The sequence below is a fragment of the Echeneis naucrates genome, chromosome 14, assembly GCF_900963305.1.
Source record: "Echeneis naucrates chromosome 14, fEcheNa1.1, whole genome shotgun sequence".
NCBI lineage: Eukaryota > Metazoa > Chordata > Actinopteri > Carangiformes > Echeneidae > Echeneis > Echeneis naucrates.
The window spans coordinates 6,815,806-6,838,386 of NC_042524.1; the positions used below are offsets into that span (position 1 = coordinate 6,815,806).

General features: G+C 42.4%; 1 protein-coding gene across 1 annotated transcript; it reads right to left on the reverse strand.

The window, feature by feature from the left end:
• Nucleotides 1-1,519: 1,519 nt before the first annotated feature.
• LOC115054521 (phosphatidylinositol-binding clathrin assembly protein-like) lies at nt 1,520-21,696 on the reverse strand. The gene is made up of 19 exons (XM_029519772.1): nt 21,567-21,696; nt 13,978-14,120; nt 12,173-12,248; nt 11,646-11,748; nt 11,078-11,171; nt 10,889-11,000; nt 10,325-10,431; nt 8,888-8,929; nt 6,990-7,075; nt 6,652-6,754; nt 6,023-6,156; nt 5,667-5,761; nt 5,351-5,464; nt 5,208-5,238; nt 4,948-5,089; nt 3,696-3,719; nt 3,268-3,324; nt 3,023-3,142; nt 1,520-1,534 (listed from the first exon to the last, which is right to left on the reverse strand). Exons 1-19 carry the CDS (start codon nt 21,694-21,696, stop codon nt 1,520-1,522), a joined length of 1,728 nt encoding a protein of 575 aa, XP_029375632.1.
• Between the last annotated feature and the right edge of the window lie 885 nt (nt 21,697-22,581).

The window sequence follows — 22,581 nt, forward strand, 5'->3', positions numbered from 1 at the left end:
ACCAGGAACCAGTCTAAACAAGATGCTAAAATCACCTACACAGACATACACCCTTGGCAAAGTTCACATTGAGTAAAGTGCCAGCAAACGTTCCAATCAGAGAAAGAGACGTGCGTCCTCCGAGTTTGATTCAGTTGTGGGATGGGAGATGGAAGTGGGTAAGTTCTTAGACATGAAATTACATGGTTGAGGAGGTCAGGAAGTGGCCGTAGAGCTTCTGCACTCCTAATAGAGCTGTCAGTCTGTGTAGTGTCATCACAGGTCGCATTTGCCTTCTAAGCTGGCAAATCAAACAGAGGATGAGTGGGGCGGATGGGGGGCCTCTGGCGCCCCAGCATCATAGATTCAAAGACGGAGATCCGTAGCCACATGGGGAGAGGAGAGGAGATTAGGGGGTCAGGCGACGCAGAAGCAGACATCAGCATTTCATCCTTTATCCATCCTCTGGTCCTCTCTCATTCCTCTCCCCTCCCTTTTTCCTCTCCTTCCTCATCTCTCTTCCTCCTGCACTGGATTTGGTACTGGGTTTGTTTTCTTTGACTCTTCACTCCACCTCTTTTTTCTCGCCTTCTCAGCTTTGCTGCCATGGTTACAACATCATCCCTACATGAAGTGCATCTGCAGAGGATGGGGTGAGAGCGGAGAGTAATTTAGTTCAACAAAACACCTGATCAAGTGATCAGGCATCTATTGACAAGCATATTACCTGCTGCAGTGCAAAGAAAACCACTTCTCAGGATCGTGAGTGCTCAGTAAGCAATTATATTACTCTGTTATGTTTTGAATAATTGGTCAAAATCCACTTGTTTATTCAGAGTCTTGCTGTTGCACCAAGTGGGGATTACTTGCATAGGAAAAACATTTTTTTGCACTTGTGGGTCAATTTTAGAGAGATCTGACATGATTAATGTTGCTTTCCAAGGGGTCCACGAATTCAGAGCTTTTTATCAATCATTACAAAAAGCTCCATCAATCATTTCAGAGCTCCATCCATCCATCTTCTTTTCCGTTTCCGGGTCACGGGGCTGCTGGAGCCAATCCCAGCCAACATTAGGGCCGAGGGGCGGGGTACACCCTGGACAGGTCGCCAGTCCATCACAGGGCCAACACACACAGACGGACAGAGACAAACAACCACTCACGCTCGTATTCACACCTACGGTCAATTTAGACCAGTTAACCGAGACATGTATGTCTTTGGACGGTGGGAGGAAACCCACGCAGGCACGGAGAGAACATGCAAACTCCACACAGAATGAATGAATATACATATCGTCTGTCTGTGGGTCTGACACGACCTTGACTCTGCTAGCAAAGCCACATTAACATTTAACGTCTCATTAAAGCCTGCTGGCCCCCTCGCTGTCTTAATTAATCTATACGTCGTCGTCGGGCATTATTAAGGCCGTGATCGACAGACATTACCCTCAGTTGTTTCCAACTGTCTGATCCTCATTTGACTCCTCCGACAGACCTTTAGGTATCCTGTCCACAAATGTTAACACTACATTAACAAACCCTACCTGAAGTGCATCTGCACAGGGTGAGAATGGAGAGTAATTTAGTTCAACAAAACACCTCATCAAGTGATCAGGCATCTATTGACAACCATATTACCTGCTGCAGTGCAAAGAAAACCACTTCTCAGGATCGTGAGTGCTCAGTAAGTAATTACATTACTCTTATGTTATGTTTTGAATAATTGGTCAAAATCCACTTGTTTATTCTTTCTGTTGCACCAAGTGGGGATTACTTGCAGAGGAAAAAAATTCTTCGCAATTGTGGGTCAATTTTATTAAGATCTGATCTTAATAATCTGATCTTCATGCTGCTTTCCGAGGGCTCCACAACTTCAGAGCTTTTTATCAATCACTCCAGAGGCCTGACAGACATAAAGTATGGGTAAAACATCGCTATCTCGTCCACATTTTAGGCTCTAGAAACACTAAAAACCACCCGCTGCTTCAGGAACTTGCTGCAGCGATCGCTGTCTGGTCAGTTTGCTGACAGAACTTACTGTTTTGTCATAAATCGCCTCAGTTTGAGGGCTTCACCAGACCAAAAATCAGCTCGCTTTGTGCTCTCTGCCTCTGCTATCAGGCAGTTGTCACGGCAACCCTGGAGCCACAGGTGACAACTGTGTGTGTGTGTGTGTGTGTGTGTGTGTGTGTGTGTGTGACTTCTCTGATAGGCGAGCAGTTTATCAACTGGCACAGACACATATAGAATAAAAGACAGATAAAGATACTGACAAACACACACACACAGACACATGCAGACTCACACACCCAGACGGGGTTAAGTCCATGTATCTGTGTCAGTTTATCAACTGACAGACTCACACACACACACACAGTTAACGTGTATTGTGTGTTGTGTGTATCAGAAAGTGACCTGACAGGCCGTGGCTAGCTGGTTAGCATGCTAACGTCAGTAACAGAAAACATGAGATGGAGACTGGAGTGGAAACAGCTCGTGGTGAGTAAAGAAACGATGTCCGATGCCGAACTCAAAGTGTTTCTTCTGACTGATGAGTAAATTACCGTAAGGCTAATGCTAACTATGTAGCAACAGCAAACGTTTCAATAGCTCAGTGAAAATAAGATAACAACTGAATGTGATGCTGGGTTTTAAGTAAAACCTTCAATTTGTGTTGTGACTGAAGCATAAACAAAAAATTAATGATGCATCGCCAACAGCACATTAATTAGAAATGCTGCAATTAGAGGTTAGAAAAAAGACTAGAAACAAAGTCTACCTGTCAGCACCTATGAAGCTCACTAACAATTTGTATATAACTTCTTTAATCTGAGATACACAAAAATGTATAGTCTGTCATTTAGATAGATTGAGATTTATATTGAGTGGTATTGAGCAAGGTAATGTACAGAATGTACAGCGAGACAGTAAAGCAGTGTTTATTTAATCTACATATTCCAGAGTCCGGTCAAGTTCCACATGAGACATATAAAATAATGCATGAATTTCTCCCTCTCTTTCTTGTTGAATATGTGTGTGTTACCTGTGTCCCTGGGATGGGCCCAAAGGGATTGGTAGGTCTCAGGACAGGCTGGTTGTACATGACAGGCTGTGGGGGCATCATGGGAACACCCCCCATCTGATGACTCATCTGAGGAGGGAGCTGGACAGACAACAGGTCAGAGCGGGTGGAGAGGAGGTGAACATGTATATTTGGATTAGACCAGTGTTGGAAGTGTGTAACTGAAAGTTTGTATGGCTGAGACTGGACCAGAGTATGTTCTTTACCATTCCATACACAGGCACTTGGGGTGTCGTCATTGGAAAAGCCACTGGTGCTGGAGCCTGTATAGGGAAAAACAAAAATCACCTTCAAGCCAATAGAGTCTTTACCTCAAAATCTGTTCTATAGCTAATCCTGATAATGTCAATAATGTCGGCTCTAACCTCTCAGAGGAGTCCCCAAAATAAAGACAAAGATTCATTTCATAGACATTTGAATTAATTTATTCTTATTCCTAAGCCTGAGCCACAAAGAGACACGCAACATTTAATAAAGTTCAATTTAGGTAGTGAATTGAAATAATGTCATAACAAGCAGGGATGAAATAATGCCCAGGACAACAAGCAAAAGAGTTCAATTTAAAATAATAATAATAAAAGCTAAGAAAAGGAACACTATGAAAGCAGGAGCAAAAAGAAAAAAAAGTACTTACATAGCCAGTATAGATCATCCCATTCTATGGGAAGGAGAAAAGGAAGAGGGAAAAAAAGTGTTTAACGCATTTCTGCATACAACAATAAGGACCATGTTTGAGGCTATTCATCAAACAGATAGAGCGAGATAAACCAGACCTTGGCCCATTCCTTGTGTTCCAATCTCTTCTACTTTCTATTCAAGTCGTGCCACCGGCTTTCCGGGCAATTGGCTCAATAAATGAGTGGTTTGAGTTGAGAGGTCAATCAGTTGAAAATTAAAAGATGAAACCAGACTGAACAGAAGAGACATGTAGATAATTAGAGTGGAGCACCAAAGGACAGAGACACATTTGGGAGCTCCTTCAAAGGCCCTAACGGCAGCACCGCGATATATCCGGCCATATGTGAGTGCATTTTCAGCCTTTCTGTACCCCACTGTAAAGGTAAATGTGATGAATTTCCATTCAGAATGAGACACTTTATCACTTTAAAAAATGTCAAAGTGATGCAATGCACCAAATACAATTATCCTTATGCTTCACAGAAAAAAGTACCAATTTAAAGACTTGGGCCTCTATAATAAAGACAGCTGAGGTTGATTTTATTTTAAAGTTTCTAGTTCACTTCTGCCAGAAAACTCACTCCTCTGCTGGTGTGTCTCCATTTCACTTTAATATAATTTTGTGTAGTTTTCCTTTGCTGAAATTCACTACAACAGGGGGTTTTTAAGGGAAGAGTCAGAAGAAGCGAGAAAAGGTTGTTTAAATGGCGTGCAGTTGAATTATGAGGGGCAGTGTTGACGGGTAAGAGCGTTGGAGACACTTGTGACTTTCAACTAAATTTTTCACAGCTTCTATGCGTTGGCAGAGACACAGCAGTAGCTTTTTCATTTGGGTTCCACTGCAACAAGCCGAGCAAACACCATTTGTGTTATTTACACTGCTGCTAGCACACATACTTTTCTACCCGCACAGAGCCATCCATTCAAGACTTCAGCGGACTGAAGTGGAGTGAAAGTCACAGCCAGCAGGTACCAGTCGGCACTATGGGGCTCAGGTTTTTGACGGAGACCCAATGATGTTGATGTCACTTGCCATTCTCGTGATGGACAGAAGAATGACTAAGCTGCCAGACTGTAAGTCTGTTTATACCAGTGCTGCTCTAATTAGCCAACATAAGGGCAGACAGAGGTCGATGGGTGTGTTGGGGATTTGCATGAAGCATATAACTATGCTCAGACCAGCCACATGAATGTAGCATTTGATTTACCATCTGAGGGACGGGCATGGGTGCAGGTGCCATGGGATGGGTGGTGTGAGTCCAGTTGGTGCTGGTGCACATGGCCTTGGACTGCCAGCCGCTTCCTCCTGTTGGCTTCTTCTCTACCAGTTGACTCCACTGGAACTCTGGCCTGAGGCACACCGACACACACACATGCAACATTTACTGGTGCCCAGGTGATGCACAATAAAAGTTATGACGTGATAAAATGGAACAACAGTCTTTTGCTGCAGCAGGAAAACACTCACTTTTTAGCTGGCGTTCCCCCAAACTGCAGGTCTGAGAGACGGGAAACAAACATAAGATCAGCTGAAAGGAAGGAACACGGATTGGGCAGAATAACAGGAAGCTAAAATGAAGGGTTGAATTTGGAGCGAGGCTGTGAACTTACTACCAACGAGGTTGGCTAATGAAGAGTCCAAATCATTGGGAAGCATTTTCCCAGAGTGCAATGGGGCTCCTGGGCTGTGTATCTGACTTGGCGGGGCTGGCTTCAGCAAGTCACCTGACATCCAATGGTTACCACGGGAACGTAAAAGGAGGAAAGAGGGGAAATGAGTCAAGAGCCTGAAGCAACTAGGTGTCACAGCATATCCAGCCCTGGGCAGTGTGTCTGGTTGTGTCTGCATATATGAGCACTTATTTGCACACTTGTAAGTTTGCGTGATTGCATGACTGTGTGTGTTTTAATGTGTATGCGATCCTACCTCCCCATGCATTGTTGTTGGGCACAGTGTGTGTGGTCTGGATGGGGGTGAAGTTTGGCTGCAGGGTGAACAGCTCACTGGTCAAGTTTGGCACACTACAGGGAGGAGAAGGGAGAGCAGAACACAGTTGTGTTTCTCAGTTTGTCTTTACATTTTAAAAAATTTAATTTACTCAACAGCCAACTGTTGTTGGAGAAGTGGGATAAAAGGACAGATTGAAACAACAAACCAAAGTTTATTGTTTGTATACAGCACAGGAAAGAAATAAATACTAATCATCACTCCGAGTCTTTATACAATAATAAAAAAAGCCTTTATCTCTTGGCAGGTCTGGATTTACGCTGCTTGGGACTCACTGGTTGTTGACGGGTACAATGGATGAGTTGGAGAAGAGATCGGTGGCCCCTCCACTGCTGTTGGCACTGCCCACTGACTGGGTGCTGGGTGACACATTGGGCGTCTGAATGTCTATCACCTTGTGACTGTCCTCCTGCACAGAAAGCACCAACAGAAAAATGACCGAACTTGCAGAATCGTGTTAACCTCCTCTGGAAAAACGCCAAAAGCAGGTATCACTTATCTCTCACATGTAGTGCAGCAGCAAGCAATATTTCCATTACCCATCCCCTTTAAGAATAATGTTTCTTTGTTTGAATGAAAATACACAACAGAAGGTATTTACGCTGCATTTCTATTCTCTGTGCAGCTCTGTATGGTTTGGGCAGGCAGCCAGCCGCAGACATTGTACACAGGATTAACGCATTTGTTAATTAAGCAGTGTAGCAGATGAAAAAAGACGAGAGGGTATATTTGCGTTCATAGTTTAGACAAAGACGTTTCAGTATGCGTCCTCACCTACGAGCAGCTGCTTTGTGAGAAAAGTGAGATCGTATTTCAGTCAGTGCCGTGTTGTATATGTGGTGTGTTCTGCCCATGTGTCAAATTACGTGTGTGGATATTATGACCTTTAAAAAAAACGTCTCACCTTGTGTTGTTGCAGTCTGTTGTCCTCTGTCTTCTCGTCCATCCGGCTGAGAGAGATCCCAGTGCTGGAGAGAGTGGACACCGCACTGGACAAGGTGCTGGATCTTAACACACACACACACAAATTTAGGGCTTTACAGGGAAAGGTACTGATAAATACTAAATGAGCAGACTACATCATCACGGTCTCCACATAATGAAGCCTAACTGGCTTTGGTCATACTCTTGGTCACGCCTCAAGCCATGAAGTTGGCATCTTTGGTTTTAAGTGAGGTGTCTGGAGTTTGATTGCAGTAGTAATATTTATAATCAATATTATAGTTTTTAATGTGATTTTACCTGCTGGCTGCAGAAAGATCCTTCAGCTTTCTGCCCTCCAGAGAAGCTAGATGCTGCTCCAAAGCCTCCAGGAGAGAGCTGGGAGCCTGAGGTTGGAGGGGTGGTAAATGGGTGGGAGGGTGAGAGGGTAATATTAGAACAGCAGCCAAGCAGACAGAGTGGGACTCATTGCTTTCTCTCACTCCGCTCTCATCACCCACCTCCCCTCACTTTGTCTCACAAACCTTGATACGCACACACACAAAGCAGCAGCAAAATTAAGACATCACCTCCAGATTGGTCATCTAGTCTACAACAGTGCTTTGTACTATTTTCTTTTTCTTTTTTTGCATTTGGTTTCATCAGGTTTGGTTGACCAGCATGCACACGTCAGCCCCATATCATGCAAGCAAGTCCACAGCGGGACTGACAGGTCAGGGCAGATTAGAGCATCATCACCGCAGGGCTCCAGAGGAGAAACACAAGAACAAACACATCTCTGAACCATCTAACGATCCCATGCAGACACCAGCAGTGCACAAACGCTCTCATAACACACGCATACACATAAAGAAAATCACAATCTAAAAAAATTAAGAGTTAACCTGTGCATTCCACTTAATGTTTCAGGTCAAATTGACTTGATTGAGTTTTGAAATTTAGCAGCAATTAAACAAAGGTACTGGGAACTACTATATTTTTTCCACTGGAAGCCAAGGAGGTTAACTCAGTGAAATGTAAACGTCTGGTGAAAAACCAGGTATACACATTAAGCAGCTTGCCAGCACTCTTTGCTGTAAAAAAAAAAGGATGGATGGGTTCATTTTGACAACATGTGATACCACGGTTTTCACCCAGAGCTTCACATTTCAGCGCCAGAGAACACAATGCAAACACAACAAGCAAAGAAAAGATTTCTCATATACTTATTTTAAGGGGGAAAGAGAGTAAAATGCGAATTCTGGACATCCTTCTTCAGAGAAATCTAGAATATGCTAAAAGTTTAAAAAGTAAAACAGACACATATCTAGAGCTCAATATAGGCATGGGTCACTATGTTGTTGAATAAGGGCATATAAGGTCTTCATAAGAACTACAAACATGCGATTCATTTTAAAATGTCAGCCTTCCTCGTTTTTTCCTGTGATTGGTGATATTGCAAACATCCAATTATTCCACTGAAAAAGATCTGTTCCATTTGCGGCCTTTAGCATGATGTGCAGTACTTATGATGGCATTATATACACCTATCCAAGTCATATTTGCAGAGACCTACTTAATAAAAACCATTCGCTGCTCTCCCCACAGCTAATGCAAAGGGATGTAATCTTTTCAGGAGAATGATTTGAACACTGCTTATGGGGGCAAAAAAACCTATTTCATGAAGCTCTGCTGACTTATTTGTATGATAAGCCTTTGAATCAAAAGAGGAACATTTATATTTACACTGGGGGAAAATTCAAACAGATAATAATCCCCAGTCATGGACATTTAAATAGAAATATGCAAAAACAAAAAAAGAGGCTAAGAACTATAGCCAGCTGCAGAAATACTGCTTTTAAAATCTAAAAAATCTTACCGCAGAGTAAAATTTGTTTCAGAGAGGAGGAAAAAAATGAAATCCCTGCACTAATGCTTTATGGGAAATAAAAAAAACTTCAAAGCTATTTGCAGTATTATCATTTATTGTTTCCTCTCTATTCTAGACTCTGTTCAGACAGAAAGGGAGAAAAAAGCAAAGAAGTTAAGGAAAGTGAAGAAGAGAGGAGGAGGACGGGGCAGCTGCAGTGTGGGCAGGTCTGTAGGGTGAGTAGGGAACGGGAGCGTTTAGAATGAAGCATTATGGGATTGACTTGACGGATTTATATACTGGTTGACTGACTGGTTGATTGACTGATTGAGATGAGATGTAGACTGACCTGTGTGAGATCGGGGCTGTCGCCCTGATCTATCCCAACTCGCTGTGTCACAAAAAAGGAGGGAGGGGTAAGGGAGGGAGGAGGGAGGCAAAATAAAAATGAACCCAATGTAATAAGAAAACAAGGAGTAAACCAAAAAACCCAACAGACCACAGAGTAAAAAAGGAGAGAGGCATGTGAAGGAGAAAGAAGAGGAGAAGGAGGAGGAGGGAGAAAGAAGAATCAAACCCAAGCATTCATTACTTCATGCAGTGGCTGGAAAGGAAAACAAATAAAAGACAACAGAGGAGGAGGGGAGGGGGACACATGCACACGCATACAAACACCTATATATACAGTATACGTACACGCGCACACACACACTTATAAGTACACACACACACGCACACTGAGATCTGGAGACTGGTTTGAAATAATGCTGAGCACACCGACTGACTGAACAGGCAAGGCAGAAAGGGCAGACAACAGGTCACATGACTGCGAGGTAAGAAACATCCAAAAGGAGGACACTCAACTAATGTTGACTTTGAACAGAAAGAGAAGGGAGGAACACAGATGACACACAAAACAGACAAACACACATTTTGTTAGACAGGTAAAATGAATGGGTCCTTAAAGTCAACGTTAGTCTGTTGTTTATTTTTTATTTTTTATTGTTCTTTTCTTTGGATCAACATCCCCAAACCTTCTTCCAAATGGGAGCGAAACCAAGCAGTGAGAAAGCCTTTGAAGATGGCGGACGGGATAATGCTACGCAGTAGCAGTAAAACTGTTGAAATTGACTGTGAAGCCTAGCAAGGACAGCAACTGTTCATTGGATAACAGCCATTATGAAAAAAATATATATATTCTTTAAGAAAAGGGAGGAAATAAAACAAGAGGAAGAGGAGACAGAGATAGAGATAGAAGAGCTTGCTTGGGCATGCAGTGCAGGCATGTGAACAGGCAGCACGCGAGGGGTCCCTCAACTGGAAGCTCTACATGAGTGGCTCTCTGATAGGCCGAAACTCAGCCATTAATCTCTGTGTTGGTGTAACCCCCCTTCCCAGGTCAGGGCAAGAGAAGGACAGAAACAGTAGAAGGTCTAGATGCAAAAAAAAAAAAAAAAAAAAAAAAGACTTGGAAGATTAGGGAGAAGAATCCCTCGGACGATGATCTACGGTCGCTTTCAGGTTGGGAAATATCAACCGTAAATCAGATCCTGAGGGTAACAGATGGCTGGAGCAACTCTCAACTGGTTAAAGTGGATTTTAGCAGCAGGTTAAATTAGGAATTTAGAAGAGGACATGTATATATGTATATGTACTTATAAAACAAGAGGATTTGTAGACCCTTGAGTTTTGCTCCAGACAGATTTTCTCGCCCTCTACAGTGGTGTTTTATTGCTGTTCCCACCTCCAAGGAGGAGGAGGGCCAAGGAGGACGAAGAGACATTACCTCTGCCACTTTGAGAAACTCTGACAATTTGGTCATCCTGTTCAAGAAGGTCTTGTAGATCTCCAGAGCTTCTTTGCACTGGTTCTTCTTCATGTCAAAGTATTTCTCTGTATCAAAAGGCCAGTTATCAAAATGTATTCAAATAAAAAGAGGCAAAGCTGCACTTTATGTTGATCGCCAGTAAGGACTGGATTATTGTGTACTTTGATGACAACATAAAAAAAATAACAAAGCATCATCCTGGTATTGATTTATCCTGATGTCTGGCCATCTGGTGATGAGATAAATCCTACCCAAACTTCCAGTCACTATATAAATTGAGTTAATTACGTAATGAATCATCTAATGAACTTCGCAGCAAATAGCCTCATGGTTGGTTCCTCCTCACTGATTTCATAATTAATGTTGGGAGAGACGGCGATCTTTACAGTCTTTAATTGAACTTTGAGAGATAGCAGAAGAAAGAATTGATTTCCCCCTAAAGAGGGATTGAGTGGAATCATGGTCTTGTGTGGGGGACATTAGTCCATAAATACACACCAACCTCATTAGAGATGGACTTACCCAGCATGTTGATGACCCCTTCATTGTAAGCAGCAAACAACCGTATGGAGTCTTTAAAGAGCAACATGAAAGCCGTGTTGATCACTCCGTTGGTCAGCTCGTTGGAGTTGGGCTGCAGGAGACAAGATCTGAGATCAGATCAGGTTATTTAACTGGGCTCAAAAGCACCGCTATCAGTCACACGTTCACCTGGAAATCCAGCAGTGCATCCAGCTGAGTCTGAATGATAGGTAGAGTCTTAATGAGCTTCTCTGTGTTCATGGTGCGCATCACACCATCAGCCCTGGTGACACACAAGCGTAAATGCACACAAAACACAAATACAATGACTCGAAACCCCCAAAAGCTTTAGAAATAAAATAGAAATAGAGAAAACACAATACATCTTTGGGCAAGACTGTGTAAACTAAAAAAAGAAATAATGCTGACACCTTAAAAAGATGAATTTATAACCAAGGGGTTGGGTTTATAGGTGGACTTTACTGCTTTTGTTCACCTTTTGTCTTTGTGCTACTTTAACACAACATTTTAACACATTTTGAGGTATTTACCCTGATCCCTGTACTGCTGTAGAGGCTGCTGGCCAACAAAGGCAGCGTGGGCTCAGTTTATGGGAAATAACAAAATCTATTGGTGACATAGTTGAAAAGAGTTTGTCCAACTCCCTTTTGGCTACCCATAATACCCCCGTGTGTATGTGGCATTTATGTCAGTGTGTGTGTGTGTGTGTGTGTGTGTGTGTGTGTGTGTGTGTTACCCTCGCTTCATCTTGGTGAAGTCCACCGCTGCTAGTCTGTAAGACATGGCTTTTTCATTAAGGTAGCGGCTGTAGCGTCTGATGAAAGTTGACATGTTGTACCCTGCGAGGGGGGAGGAGGGCGTAAAGTTAAGCGCCTGATCACTTTGTCCTATTTTCAAATCAGGTTTAGAACCCATAATCCTTCTCATATGAAGTGTACTAACTTTATGAGCAATCTGCTTTTTCCCCCAGTGTGTCAAACAGAACCCGTGAGATTTATTTATTCATTCATTTTCACTTTTGAATACAGTTAATTACAGAGTAACTGAGCAGGTTTGTTTTTTCCATTATCTGCAGCTTCTTGTAACAAACACTGAGCACATTTGTCTGTAGCCCTGCAATTCTGGACTCTGGCTTTCCCTTGGAATAGGCTCTGAAATTGGCTTATTGATAGTGTTACCGAGCCCAGAGAGCGCGACATAAAGTCATTTTGTTAGACGCACAGCACTGCTGAGTTTACAAACAGCCCAGTGGCATTAAATCACCTTGTAGTGCAGCTTTATCTAGAAAGTTGTTGAGGTTGAAGAGTGTGTTTCTGGAGGCAAGATACTGCATCAATCTCTGATGGAAAAAGAAGAGAGCAGAGCAGAGGGGTTAGTGTCTCATCTGTAACTCCTCATGACAATATCAAGTCATGTCCACACAGACACACACTGTATATCGTGTATAACACATGTAGTGAGGAGTTCATTTATAGCTTGAAGTCGCTTTCACAAAAGTTTTGGGAGTGAAAGTGATGCGATGCTCGCAGAGAAACTGGGCTTGACACAGGTTAGAGACAGAAAATCACATGGTCCAACAACTTGATCCTTTTAGAAAATTAAATATCCGAAAGTGCTGACGAAGCAGCTGAAGAGGATCAATTTTGCTTGTCCATCTTACAGTAACAGTCCTTCACCAAAACAACAAACAAGTCTTTCTTCTTGTGTCTTTGCCCTAACATGTGTATCTGTGTTCATCTGAAACATTTCTTTGTTATGTTTACAGGTCGCAACAACTCAACCACTATACACGGGCCAAATATCGGAATAATGAATATTAAGTGCTGCCTTTACAGCTGAGCTTTGGTTCATCCTGCCTGAGCATTAAAAAAGAAATCGACCATAAAATTATACTATGCCCCCTGTAACGTTAAATAATCTTTCTCTGACTGATATCCAGCTGGTTCATCAACAATCCCATTCCAGAGTTCTTTTTTATGTGGTAATACACAATAATCACTTTAAGGACGTCAAAAAGCCACGTGTTTAAAACCACAAAATGTTTCTGGTAAAGTAGAGAATGCCAAAGCTACATTACGGACCCTCGACAAATGTCCAGAACATCATGTCATGACGAGCGTCACAAAAACCTTTGCTGATAACACACTTTAAGTGGGTCATCATGCCACACACTCTCTTTCTTGTCCGGGAGGCTCATCATTTAACATGTTTGATGTTTTGGTTGTTGCTCTTGCAGTGCGAGCGGAGGGGAGAGGCAATTTGCCACACTGGCCATTGAAATGTCAGCAGGAACCTTCATCAGTCCTTGTTGGACACGTGGAAGATACGGCTTCAAAGAAACTCCTTGCAAGACTTGGGAGAGAAACAGCTACAACCTGGTGAGCAAAATGTCAAGCTTTGGATTGATCGATGAGTCGTGCATCTGCGTCTCTCTCGTGTTTCCAGTCCAGGAGAAATCTTGCTCATTGACACCATTTTAAAGGCGCATTTTCTTCAAAGTAGAAATGAGACCTAACTAACGACAGCTGTCACATCACTGTCAATCTGTTGATCATTTTCACCAGTAATAGATACATTTTTAGTTTATAAAATAAGTAAAGGGTAGGAAATTGTAAATAAATTTCAGCAGAAGTTGGACCAAGGACATTCAGTTTACAATGGCAGCAAACCATCAAATATAAGACGCTACTATTTTTCTCTCTACCACATGATGCAAACTAAACAAAGCAGTGAAGAATGCCGTTCATCCCTGTTGATCTTTAAAATGTACAGTACCAGTCAAAAGTTTGGACTCATTTTTCTGTTCATTTCAATGGGAAAGTGTGTCCAAATTTCTCACTGGTACCATAAATCAATAAAACCTACTGAGCCAGTGTTTGTATGACTTTAACTCACTTTTGTGGCTCGATTCAGTTGACCCTACGTGAACAGGCTTTGTCACGTCATGCTGAAACGAAGAGAGTTTGCCTCCTTGTGGTTTTGATCATATTAAAAGAATATAGTTAAGTTTCTTCTTGTGAAAAATTGCAGTCTTTGCCCGCTTCCATACATGGGTGTGTTCAGCTCACCTCGTTGCCGTACATCATGAGGTGGTGTGTGGTGATGAGCGCTTTGAAAACCACGATCCAGCTGTTGCTGGCTGTGCGCTCCAGCAGTGTGTCTGCCAGGTGAGGGATGCTGACATTCATCTCATTCGTGCAGTGGATCAGGTCTGAAGGACAGAAACAAAAAACCTGAGTGACTCAGGACATGCACAGAAAACAGGATCATAGGCACAGGTGTGAGGCCGAGAAAAGGCGAGAGATCAGGTGAGGTTTTACCGCTGTGTCCTGAAACCGAAGCCCTTCCTTTTCACACATGGTGAATCACTGTGAATAAAAGTGGCAGCCACCTGCCAAATTCATCATTTACAGTCTTACAGAGCTCATGAAGCCGTATTGACTGTTGCATAATTTTTAACTCACTCAATATCAGCACACAAATCAATGAACAGATAAATCCGAACCAGGCTACTATATCAAAACACCGATTTCCTGGCTGTAATCCAACGGTGCTACCAACCTACTCCACCAAAATGTCAACAGAATATCAACTCAGAGGAAAGTTACATTACAAGGTCAATTCTATTCGAGCACAATCAACTCTAGGGATGACTCATGTTTGAAGGAAACCAAACAAATGAATAGACTGATTATGAATAATGAATCAGAATTTTCATGTGGAGACTCTTTGTGAGGGATGATGGACTAAAATTGACGTGACCCGAGCGTTTACCCTCCGAGACTCACAGCTAGAGTGCAAATTGCCAGCTCAAAGCCAATGTGGGAGACATTTCAAAAGGAATATAGCTAGTGTTCTGCTGTGCACGTGATTCAAAGGTTTGATGAATGGCAGTGGGAGTGTATGATGAATAAATGAGCAAGCAAACAGAATAATTTCTCCTTAAAGGCAGAGGAATAACTCTCCACTTCGATATTTACAGCTGCGGCCTTTCTGTGTGGAGTTTGGACGTTCTCCCCGTGCCTGCGTGGGTTTTCCTCCCACCGTCCAAAGACATCATGTTTGGGGTAACTGGAGACTCTAAATTGTCCGTAGGTCTGAGTGGTTGTTGGTCTCTGTCTGTCTCTAGAAGTTAGAAGATGAATGAATGATTGAACGAAGATGATAGAGGATTCAGAAAGTTAGCAGTAAATGTACAACTGGGAATGACTGTTGGAACAATGCCCTACATTCCTGACGGATTTTCGCTGTGAAGTATGTTCAGCATCTGCTTAATCTCAAAGATTTACCGATTATTTACTCGTAAAATAGCCTAACTTTAAATAGCACAAACAGGCCTCTTCTTAAGTGGCCTGTTATATATTCTCTCTGCTGCATATTCTGCTAATCCATAAATGTGAAGTTTGAAGCAAGTGTCAGTTATTTCCCTGCACAAACCAATGACAATTATATCAATATTTTGTCCTGATAATTCCCATTTAGATTAATAGACAAAATGTTTCAGTTTTGTTAAAACTGAAATTTTGCTGATTATTTTAGGACCCAGAGAGATACACGATTTCAGGGGATTATTGGTATAGATAACGAATTTCAATTTGAGAAGATTGGACAAAAGTGATTTAAAGAAGTGAATCAATATTCTGTGTTGACCAAATCAGACGAGAAAAAAAGTGCATTGTGAGAAAACTTAGTTTGTCAACAGATGGTTAGGAAAAACACAACAAAAGCAACACACGGTGAGAAATCAAGGAGCGACAATACAAAGACTGATGCAGCCAGTGAAACTCGAGGGGAGTGAGTCGAAGTGAGCTTCTACTCAAAGACAGATAGAGAGGTAAACTATGTGCGGCGTCACTGAGAGAAAGCCTCTTCCTGAGGCGAATCCTAGCTCTGTTTCTTGAGGTTATCCCGGTCTTTTATAAGCTGTGTGATTTCTGTGTTTTCTGTGTCCACCTTCCGCTCTGTTGTGCAGTGTGGAAACGTCAGCGGCAACAACACAGGCGGTAATAACCACAACAATATTGATTATACTCTTTATCGACTCATGCAGCTTTGACTGCCGCGAATTATCGTGGCAGTCAGACGGTCAGAGTCTCACTCTACAGCATTAATGTCATGACATTTGGTCCCCTGATTTAGGGCCAAATGTTAGTCAAGGGTCTGTGTGCGTCCAATGTACAAAAGTGGAAATGTATAATGAATATATATTCATGTAGAGTAATGCTAACATCAAAATTGATATTTAGACCACTGTAAACCAAATTTATGCCTGATTACATTAAAGAAACCAGAACCCTTAAATCAGCCCCACATATTTCTTTTTCTATTCAGAGGAATTTGTGTTTTATATTGTCCCATCTCCTAATTAAGTCTCAGGGTATTAATACCACCATTGTATGTTGTAACGTTGGCATTCAGTCATGCTTTTCACAACCTTAATGGTTTGTTTGCGTGCTTGTTTCCTTCAGGCTCAATAATTAATGGGACCATATTGATTCTAACTAATTGTTTCCTTTCAGAAGTGAACACACACAAACATCACTCGTCCAGGGGGCACACCACACACTTTTTTGTCAAGTTAGCATGACGGTTGACACACTGAAATATAGCAATGACTAATGGATTTATCGTCTTGAAATTTCACACAGACCTTTGAGGTCGGAGAATGAATCATGGACTTTTGTGATCCTTTAACCTCTGCTCACGTTTTAAGATTTTAGTCGTTTTAATGTTTTAATCTGTGGAAGGTTTTAGTGAAGCTCATTCAGAGCAAAAGGACTTCTCATTATATTTACTCACCAACAGACAATTTTGTTTATCTTGGTGGTGATACTGGATCTGATGGCAGTTGGATAAAAACAATATAAAAACAACGCATGTTTCGTTGGGATTTATTTTTATAGCACATTTTCTACTGTGACTCTTTTAGTTTGTTCAGCTTGAAGAAATTCAATAGTATGAGAAATTATTCTGGTTTGGTGAGCTTTATCAGCTCACCTTGACTATTTTCTACACTCTGGCCGCTTCTGTTTCAGCAAGCAGATGTTTTCAATGAAAAAGCTCTGAAAGAACTACTGTATGTTACCTGCCCAGCGCCACAGGGCAGACAGAAAAAGGTAATAATTCAGTTAACATAGCGGAGCTTTTAGCCACTAAAAATCGAGAAATTTCTCCGAGCGGTGAGACCAAAGACAGAGTTAGAAAATAGCTGAATATTGAACACTTATGTGTTTAATTTAGCTGCTGCTGCTTGCAAATTAGCTGCATCTCTGCATATTTCACTTCAAGGTGATGATATGTTAATGTTGGCCCAACCAAAAAAAATGTTGCAATATTTCAGTAAAGTAATGAAACATGCTTCTACGATCAAATATTTACATACTGTGTCTGCTTACATTTATTCCTCTGTGAGATAATACATCATTCAGGGGTAATTCTGCAACATGCCATTCCATAGCTAGCTAGAGGGATGTAATTGAGTATCGACTGCGTGACTGCCAACTGCAATTATTGATAAACTGAAGTCCAACATCAATAATACAATCACAAGAAGGCTTAAATATCTGAGTGCAAATATTAATACAAATAATAAAATGGCAAGATGGTCTCGTCAAGCCAAATTCAGAGCATCTGAAATGCTTGTTGGGATATATAATAAGACAAGAGTTTTAAAGCTTTCTGCTCATAAAAAGACTCGCCGTAAAATGTCATAAAATTTTTATTCAAGACCTTGGCTTTATGTAGAGTGACTCATTTTCTGGAGCTGAAAGCGAAATTGCAAGATTACTTGATTATACGGACGCATACAGTAGGCGTGGGAGTAAATGTGTAAGGTTTTGCATTTGTGCGCTTTCATTTTGTGTTTTCCCCTCATGTCAGACCAAATGTAAGTCACTTCAACTTCTTAATGTCTTCTTTTAGTTTATTTGACTGAGAGACCATGACTGTGGCTGGTGATTTTCTGTCAACCCGTGCTGTTTCTTTTGCAAGCATCCATAGTACAACGCTATTATAACCACACGCAACCAAGATAATCACATACTGAATAGCACAACAGACTGAGCTTTCAGGGCAGAAGGTCACTTTTGGCCTGATTACTATTCTACATCAGATAAATTTCTATTGCCACTACTATCTCAGCCATGCAGGGAAAGTGAAATCCCATTACTCCATGTGTCATGCTTATCATTTGCCATAGGTAGTAAATAATCAGCAGCAGCCATATATGTCATCAACCAGCCTATCAAGGTCAGGACGCTACGGGGGTGGTGGTGGTGGTGGGGGGGGGGGGGGGTGCTGATGAGACCTGGGTTTGGTCACTGTACAAAGCTTCAATGGCCAACATTACATTTGATTTAAGATGTATTGTGTTTGAAGAAATGGCGCAGCTATTCATCTTTTCTCTCCGCTGTGCGAAGCAAGGATCGATCAATAAAAGATTTAGTACAATTTAACTTCACTTGAAATGTTGTCTGTATTTATCAAAAGTCTCAGATTAGGTCAGCCAATCTGCTGCTTTTAGTGTTTCTTTTTTTCCCCGAGCAGAAAAATTAAAATAGATTTGATTTTAAAACCCACCGATGGGCTGTTTTTCCAGTAACCGCAGTTTCGTAATCTTCCTTTTCTTAATTCGATTAACGACATGAAACTGGAAATTTGGAACGTTGTAGCGGTGAGAAAATCTTATTCAAAAGCATTGTTGATGCTGCGCTAATTAGTCAATGTGGCCAGCTTCATATGTTTCAGGATGGCGTTTTTTTAATCATATTTTTCCATTATCAGAAATATTAATACTAAAACATTTGAAGGCTGTCGCAGAAAGGGATTACTTACTATGGCCATCAATCAATCAATCAGTCGCCTTCTTATTATGTGTCTTATAAAGTCGCTTGTTCATTATTGCTTTTGTTTATAAAACAATTCTTATAACAGTGGAAATAATAATAATCATCATCGTCATCACATAAGTGGAGTTTTGCCTTTTGCATCACAACCTGATGAAAATAGACGATTCCTCTGGGAGGACAGCAGCAACTACACTATCCAAGTTTTTGTTGTTTTTTTTATTCTGTTGTCTCTGTTGACGTCTCCTTGGTGCTCCAGTGTCTGAGCTAAGAACGACCCCCTCAACTCGGTCTTAGACTAGTTTTTTTTTTTTTTTTTTTTTTTTTTTCAACCGATCTTGGGTATAAAGAGATGCATTAAAAGCTACTCAAATTAAAGACAGGATTTAAAAATGCTGTCAGATCATTTTCCAGAAGATGACTGTCCTTAGCTTAGCACACATTTTGCTGGATTTTGAATTAGGAGTCCAAATTTCTCCTTGTCTCTGGTTTTTGTTGCTGTCATTGATCCTGCTGAGTGCTTCATGCACTCAAAATACAGACTGAGTGTCACTTTTTATGACTCTATTTACAGTCGAATAACGAAAAGCATAAATCCTGCGGTCCTCTGGGTGGGCTGCACAAAGAGAGCAGGGGCCAAATATATCTGTACTCTCGGGCCTGTCATTGACCCACAGTCTCGGACAGCTTGCTCATCAAAAGCTCCTGAGCTGCTTGTTGCCTTTTCTTCGCATTTTTTATTCACCTCTCTTCTACGATCGTCCCATAAAGTTCATGGATTAGCGCCACTTTCCTCCTGATTGCACACCCTCTTGTGCCCTCACTCAACCTACAGCGCAGTGTCTCCTCTCGGCACAGGTCAGAGAGAAAGATAGAGAACTGTATGTTATATCATGTCTTGCATTGAGAGGAGAGCCCTCTTTACAGGAAATAGAAAGTGTGTTATTGTGGAAGCTAGCTGTGTCTGTTAGAACAGCTGCATCTGAATGGCTCAAGTACAAAACACTCATTCAACTAAAATAATCAATTCAAGCTTGCAGGGGGTTGAATTGAGCCAAGCCTACAGTTTCTGCTTTGGCATGGAGCTTTTTATTCGACAAATGACCAGAATAACAGTTGGACCAGAACAAGAAAATGCTTCATGTAACCACCAAGACCAGAATAAACAGCCAACCTCTTAGAGAAATGTCTTTGGCCTTGAGAGCGGCGGTACAAACTGTTTAATCGTTAGTTTGACAGATTAAATTTTGTTTGTGAATTATTGTCATTCAGTAGTTTCTGAGGAGCTCTGAGTCGCGGCAGGTGAACGAGGCATTTCATAACTAGGCTTTAGTTTAACCTGTGGCTTGAACAGTGACCTCATTAAGAAGCCAATAATTGAAATAAGAATTCATTTAGACCAACAATTGGATTTTTTGATTTTCTTCAGTAATAAGGGTACTGGAAATCCTCCATTTTCCATCTGCACATGGAGTCAGGGCTGAGATTTTCAGGCTGCTCCTGGTGACGCTGGAGCAACAGCCAAAATATAAAGCATGATTGCCATCAAGATAAGGAGATTTGTGTGAAGTCAAAGCCGCAGTAATTACCCATTGTTATAATTCAAGAGTCACTAAATATTTCCCCTCGTAAACACACAAATAAACTTGCTCCTGAACCTTTCAGAGAACCACGGCTCTGTCGTTTCTGCCTTAGTGGCCTTTTTATTTACTCTGGGAAACTGATAGGGCCCTGATTTAGATGTATTGTGCCGAAGCGCCCAATGGCACATCTTGAGAGGGAGCCCAGAATTCCCAGTGTCACCTCTGCCATGGACACAACCGTCTCATCCAGGGCCAAACTTGTCGGCTGACTGGCGGGGTGTGTAGCTGGATGACTGACTCTCGGGCTGCTTGGCGACCTGCCTTGTTCTTTCTCCCTCTGACTGATTTATCCACGTTTCCTCTTGATTAGCCATCTTGCTATGTGCCCGTCTGTCTGTCTGTCTGTCTGTGTGTGTGTGTGTGTGTGTGTGTGTCAGGACGGACTGCCTGTGAGTCTGGCAGGCAGCACCATTGATTGCCCGTGTGCGTTGTTGATCATGTCAAGTAATTATAGTGAGCCAGAAAAGCCAACTAACCTAATGATCACAGTGGTTAAAAAAATCTGCATGTTAAGAATCCTCTATCTCTTGGTACTCAATTGCTCCAAGTAATTAGCTGAATGTGGAGATAAAGAATCTGTGATGACAACAAGTAACCCCCCCCCCCCCCACAAAAAAAAAAAAAAAAAACACACCCACCAGGAGAGCTACAGTACACCCAGTGTAGTGTGTGACTCCCTGCCTGTCTCCAGCTCCTCAGGACTGACAGCACTAACACATTCATTAATGATAATATTGCAGCAGAGGACATGACAGTGAACTTGAACGTGAGACTGTGAGAATGAAGAGAAAATGTCAGTGATGGTGCAGGAATAAGGAGTCTCCAGAGGATAATAGTGCTGCTGCTGATAGTGGCGTTAATAATGAATAGGCCTGTACAGTGTAAAGCGGCTGGTTGCAATATGATTAGCCCGTACCAGAGTGGCCTATTTCCCCTGAATGACACACACACACACGCCTTATTTTCACATGTCCTGCTCTCATCAGTGTGCAGAAACACTGTAGTGTGCGCTCTGCAGCGTAAATCACATTTCGGTCTGAGGGAATGCAACCTAATTAAAGAGGCTGCAAACCGGATGAGAGGCGAGATAAAGACGGTGTTTGTATAAAAAAAAAAAGCTGCCCTTTGTGAGGAGAGATGCATGCAGCAGTGTTGGTATGCTTAACCTACAGTCAAGGTGTTTCTTCTTGGGTCCGCTGACTTCATGCGTCGTGGCCTTGCAGACGGCTTTGCTGATGGCAGACCCGGTCATGCTGTGCTGCGCGGCGGCGATCCGGTCCGTCAAAGACTGTCCCGACATGTTCCGGAGGAGGAGGAGGAGGAGGAGGAGGAGGAGGTGGAGGTGGCAGGCGGAGTGATGGTCGAGCCCGGGTGGGGGGAAACGGGGAGGACGATCAAAATGTCTTTAGCGTCAGGGAGGAGGGTAGTGCCCTCTGTGAGAATCGGCCGTCTGAGCAGGAGGAGCAGGAGGTGGAGGAGGTGGAGGGGGTGGAGGAGGAGGACAGCAGCGATCACCGACCAGGATCCGGTGGGAGAATTCATGCGGCGGCCAAATTCAACAGAAGACGGTCACATCCAGGGAAACATTTAATATTCAGTCGAAGGCATTGGGATGATCCGGGTGCAAGCAATGACACATCAGTGCACTGAAAAATAAAACCGAAATCAGACTGAGATGAGGAGGGCCTGCATCAGCAGCAGCTTGCTGTAATAATGTCAGACGGATCCCTGACGGAGCCGCTGCCGGCGCTCAGCTGCCGGCGGGATGCGCCTTTACGAGCACGGAATCCGAAATAATCGACAGGCTACTGGCGACGGAGATGAAATCTCTGCGGCGTCCCTCATTGGTCAAAAACGATATGAAACAGCATTGTCCTTTTCCTCCTTCTTCCCTCCTCCTCCTCTTCTTCTTCTTCTTCTTCTTCTTCTTCTTCTTCTCCACCCGGTTTGTCCTCTGAGTCTCTGCAGAGATCCGCCCGCTCCGGTCCGCTGGCTGCCTCTAACCTCTTTATGTTACGTCCCCCCCCGTCTGTTTTTTTTTGTTTTTTTTTTATCTTCTCACCAAAAGGGTGTATTTCTGTGTTCAGGTTGCCGATAGGCCGATTCCGTCCCCCCCCCCCCTGTCAGTCAAACTTGTGTGTAAAATGGCAGTACATGAATCAGGTGACCGAGAAAGGAGGCCGAT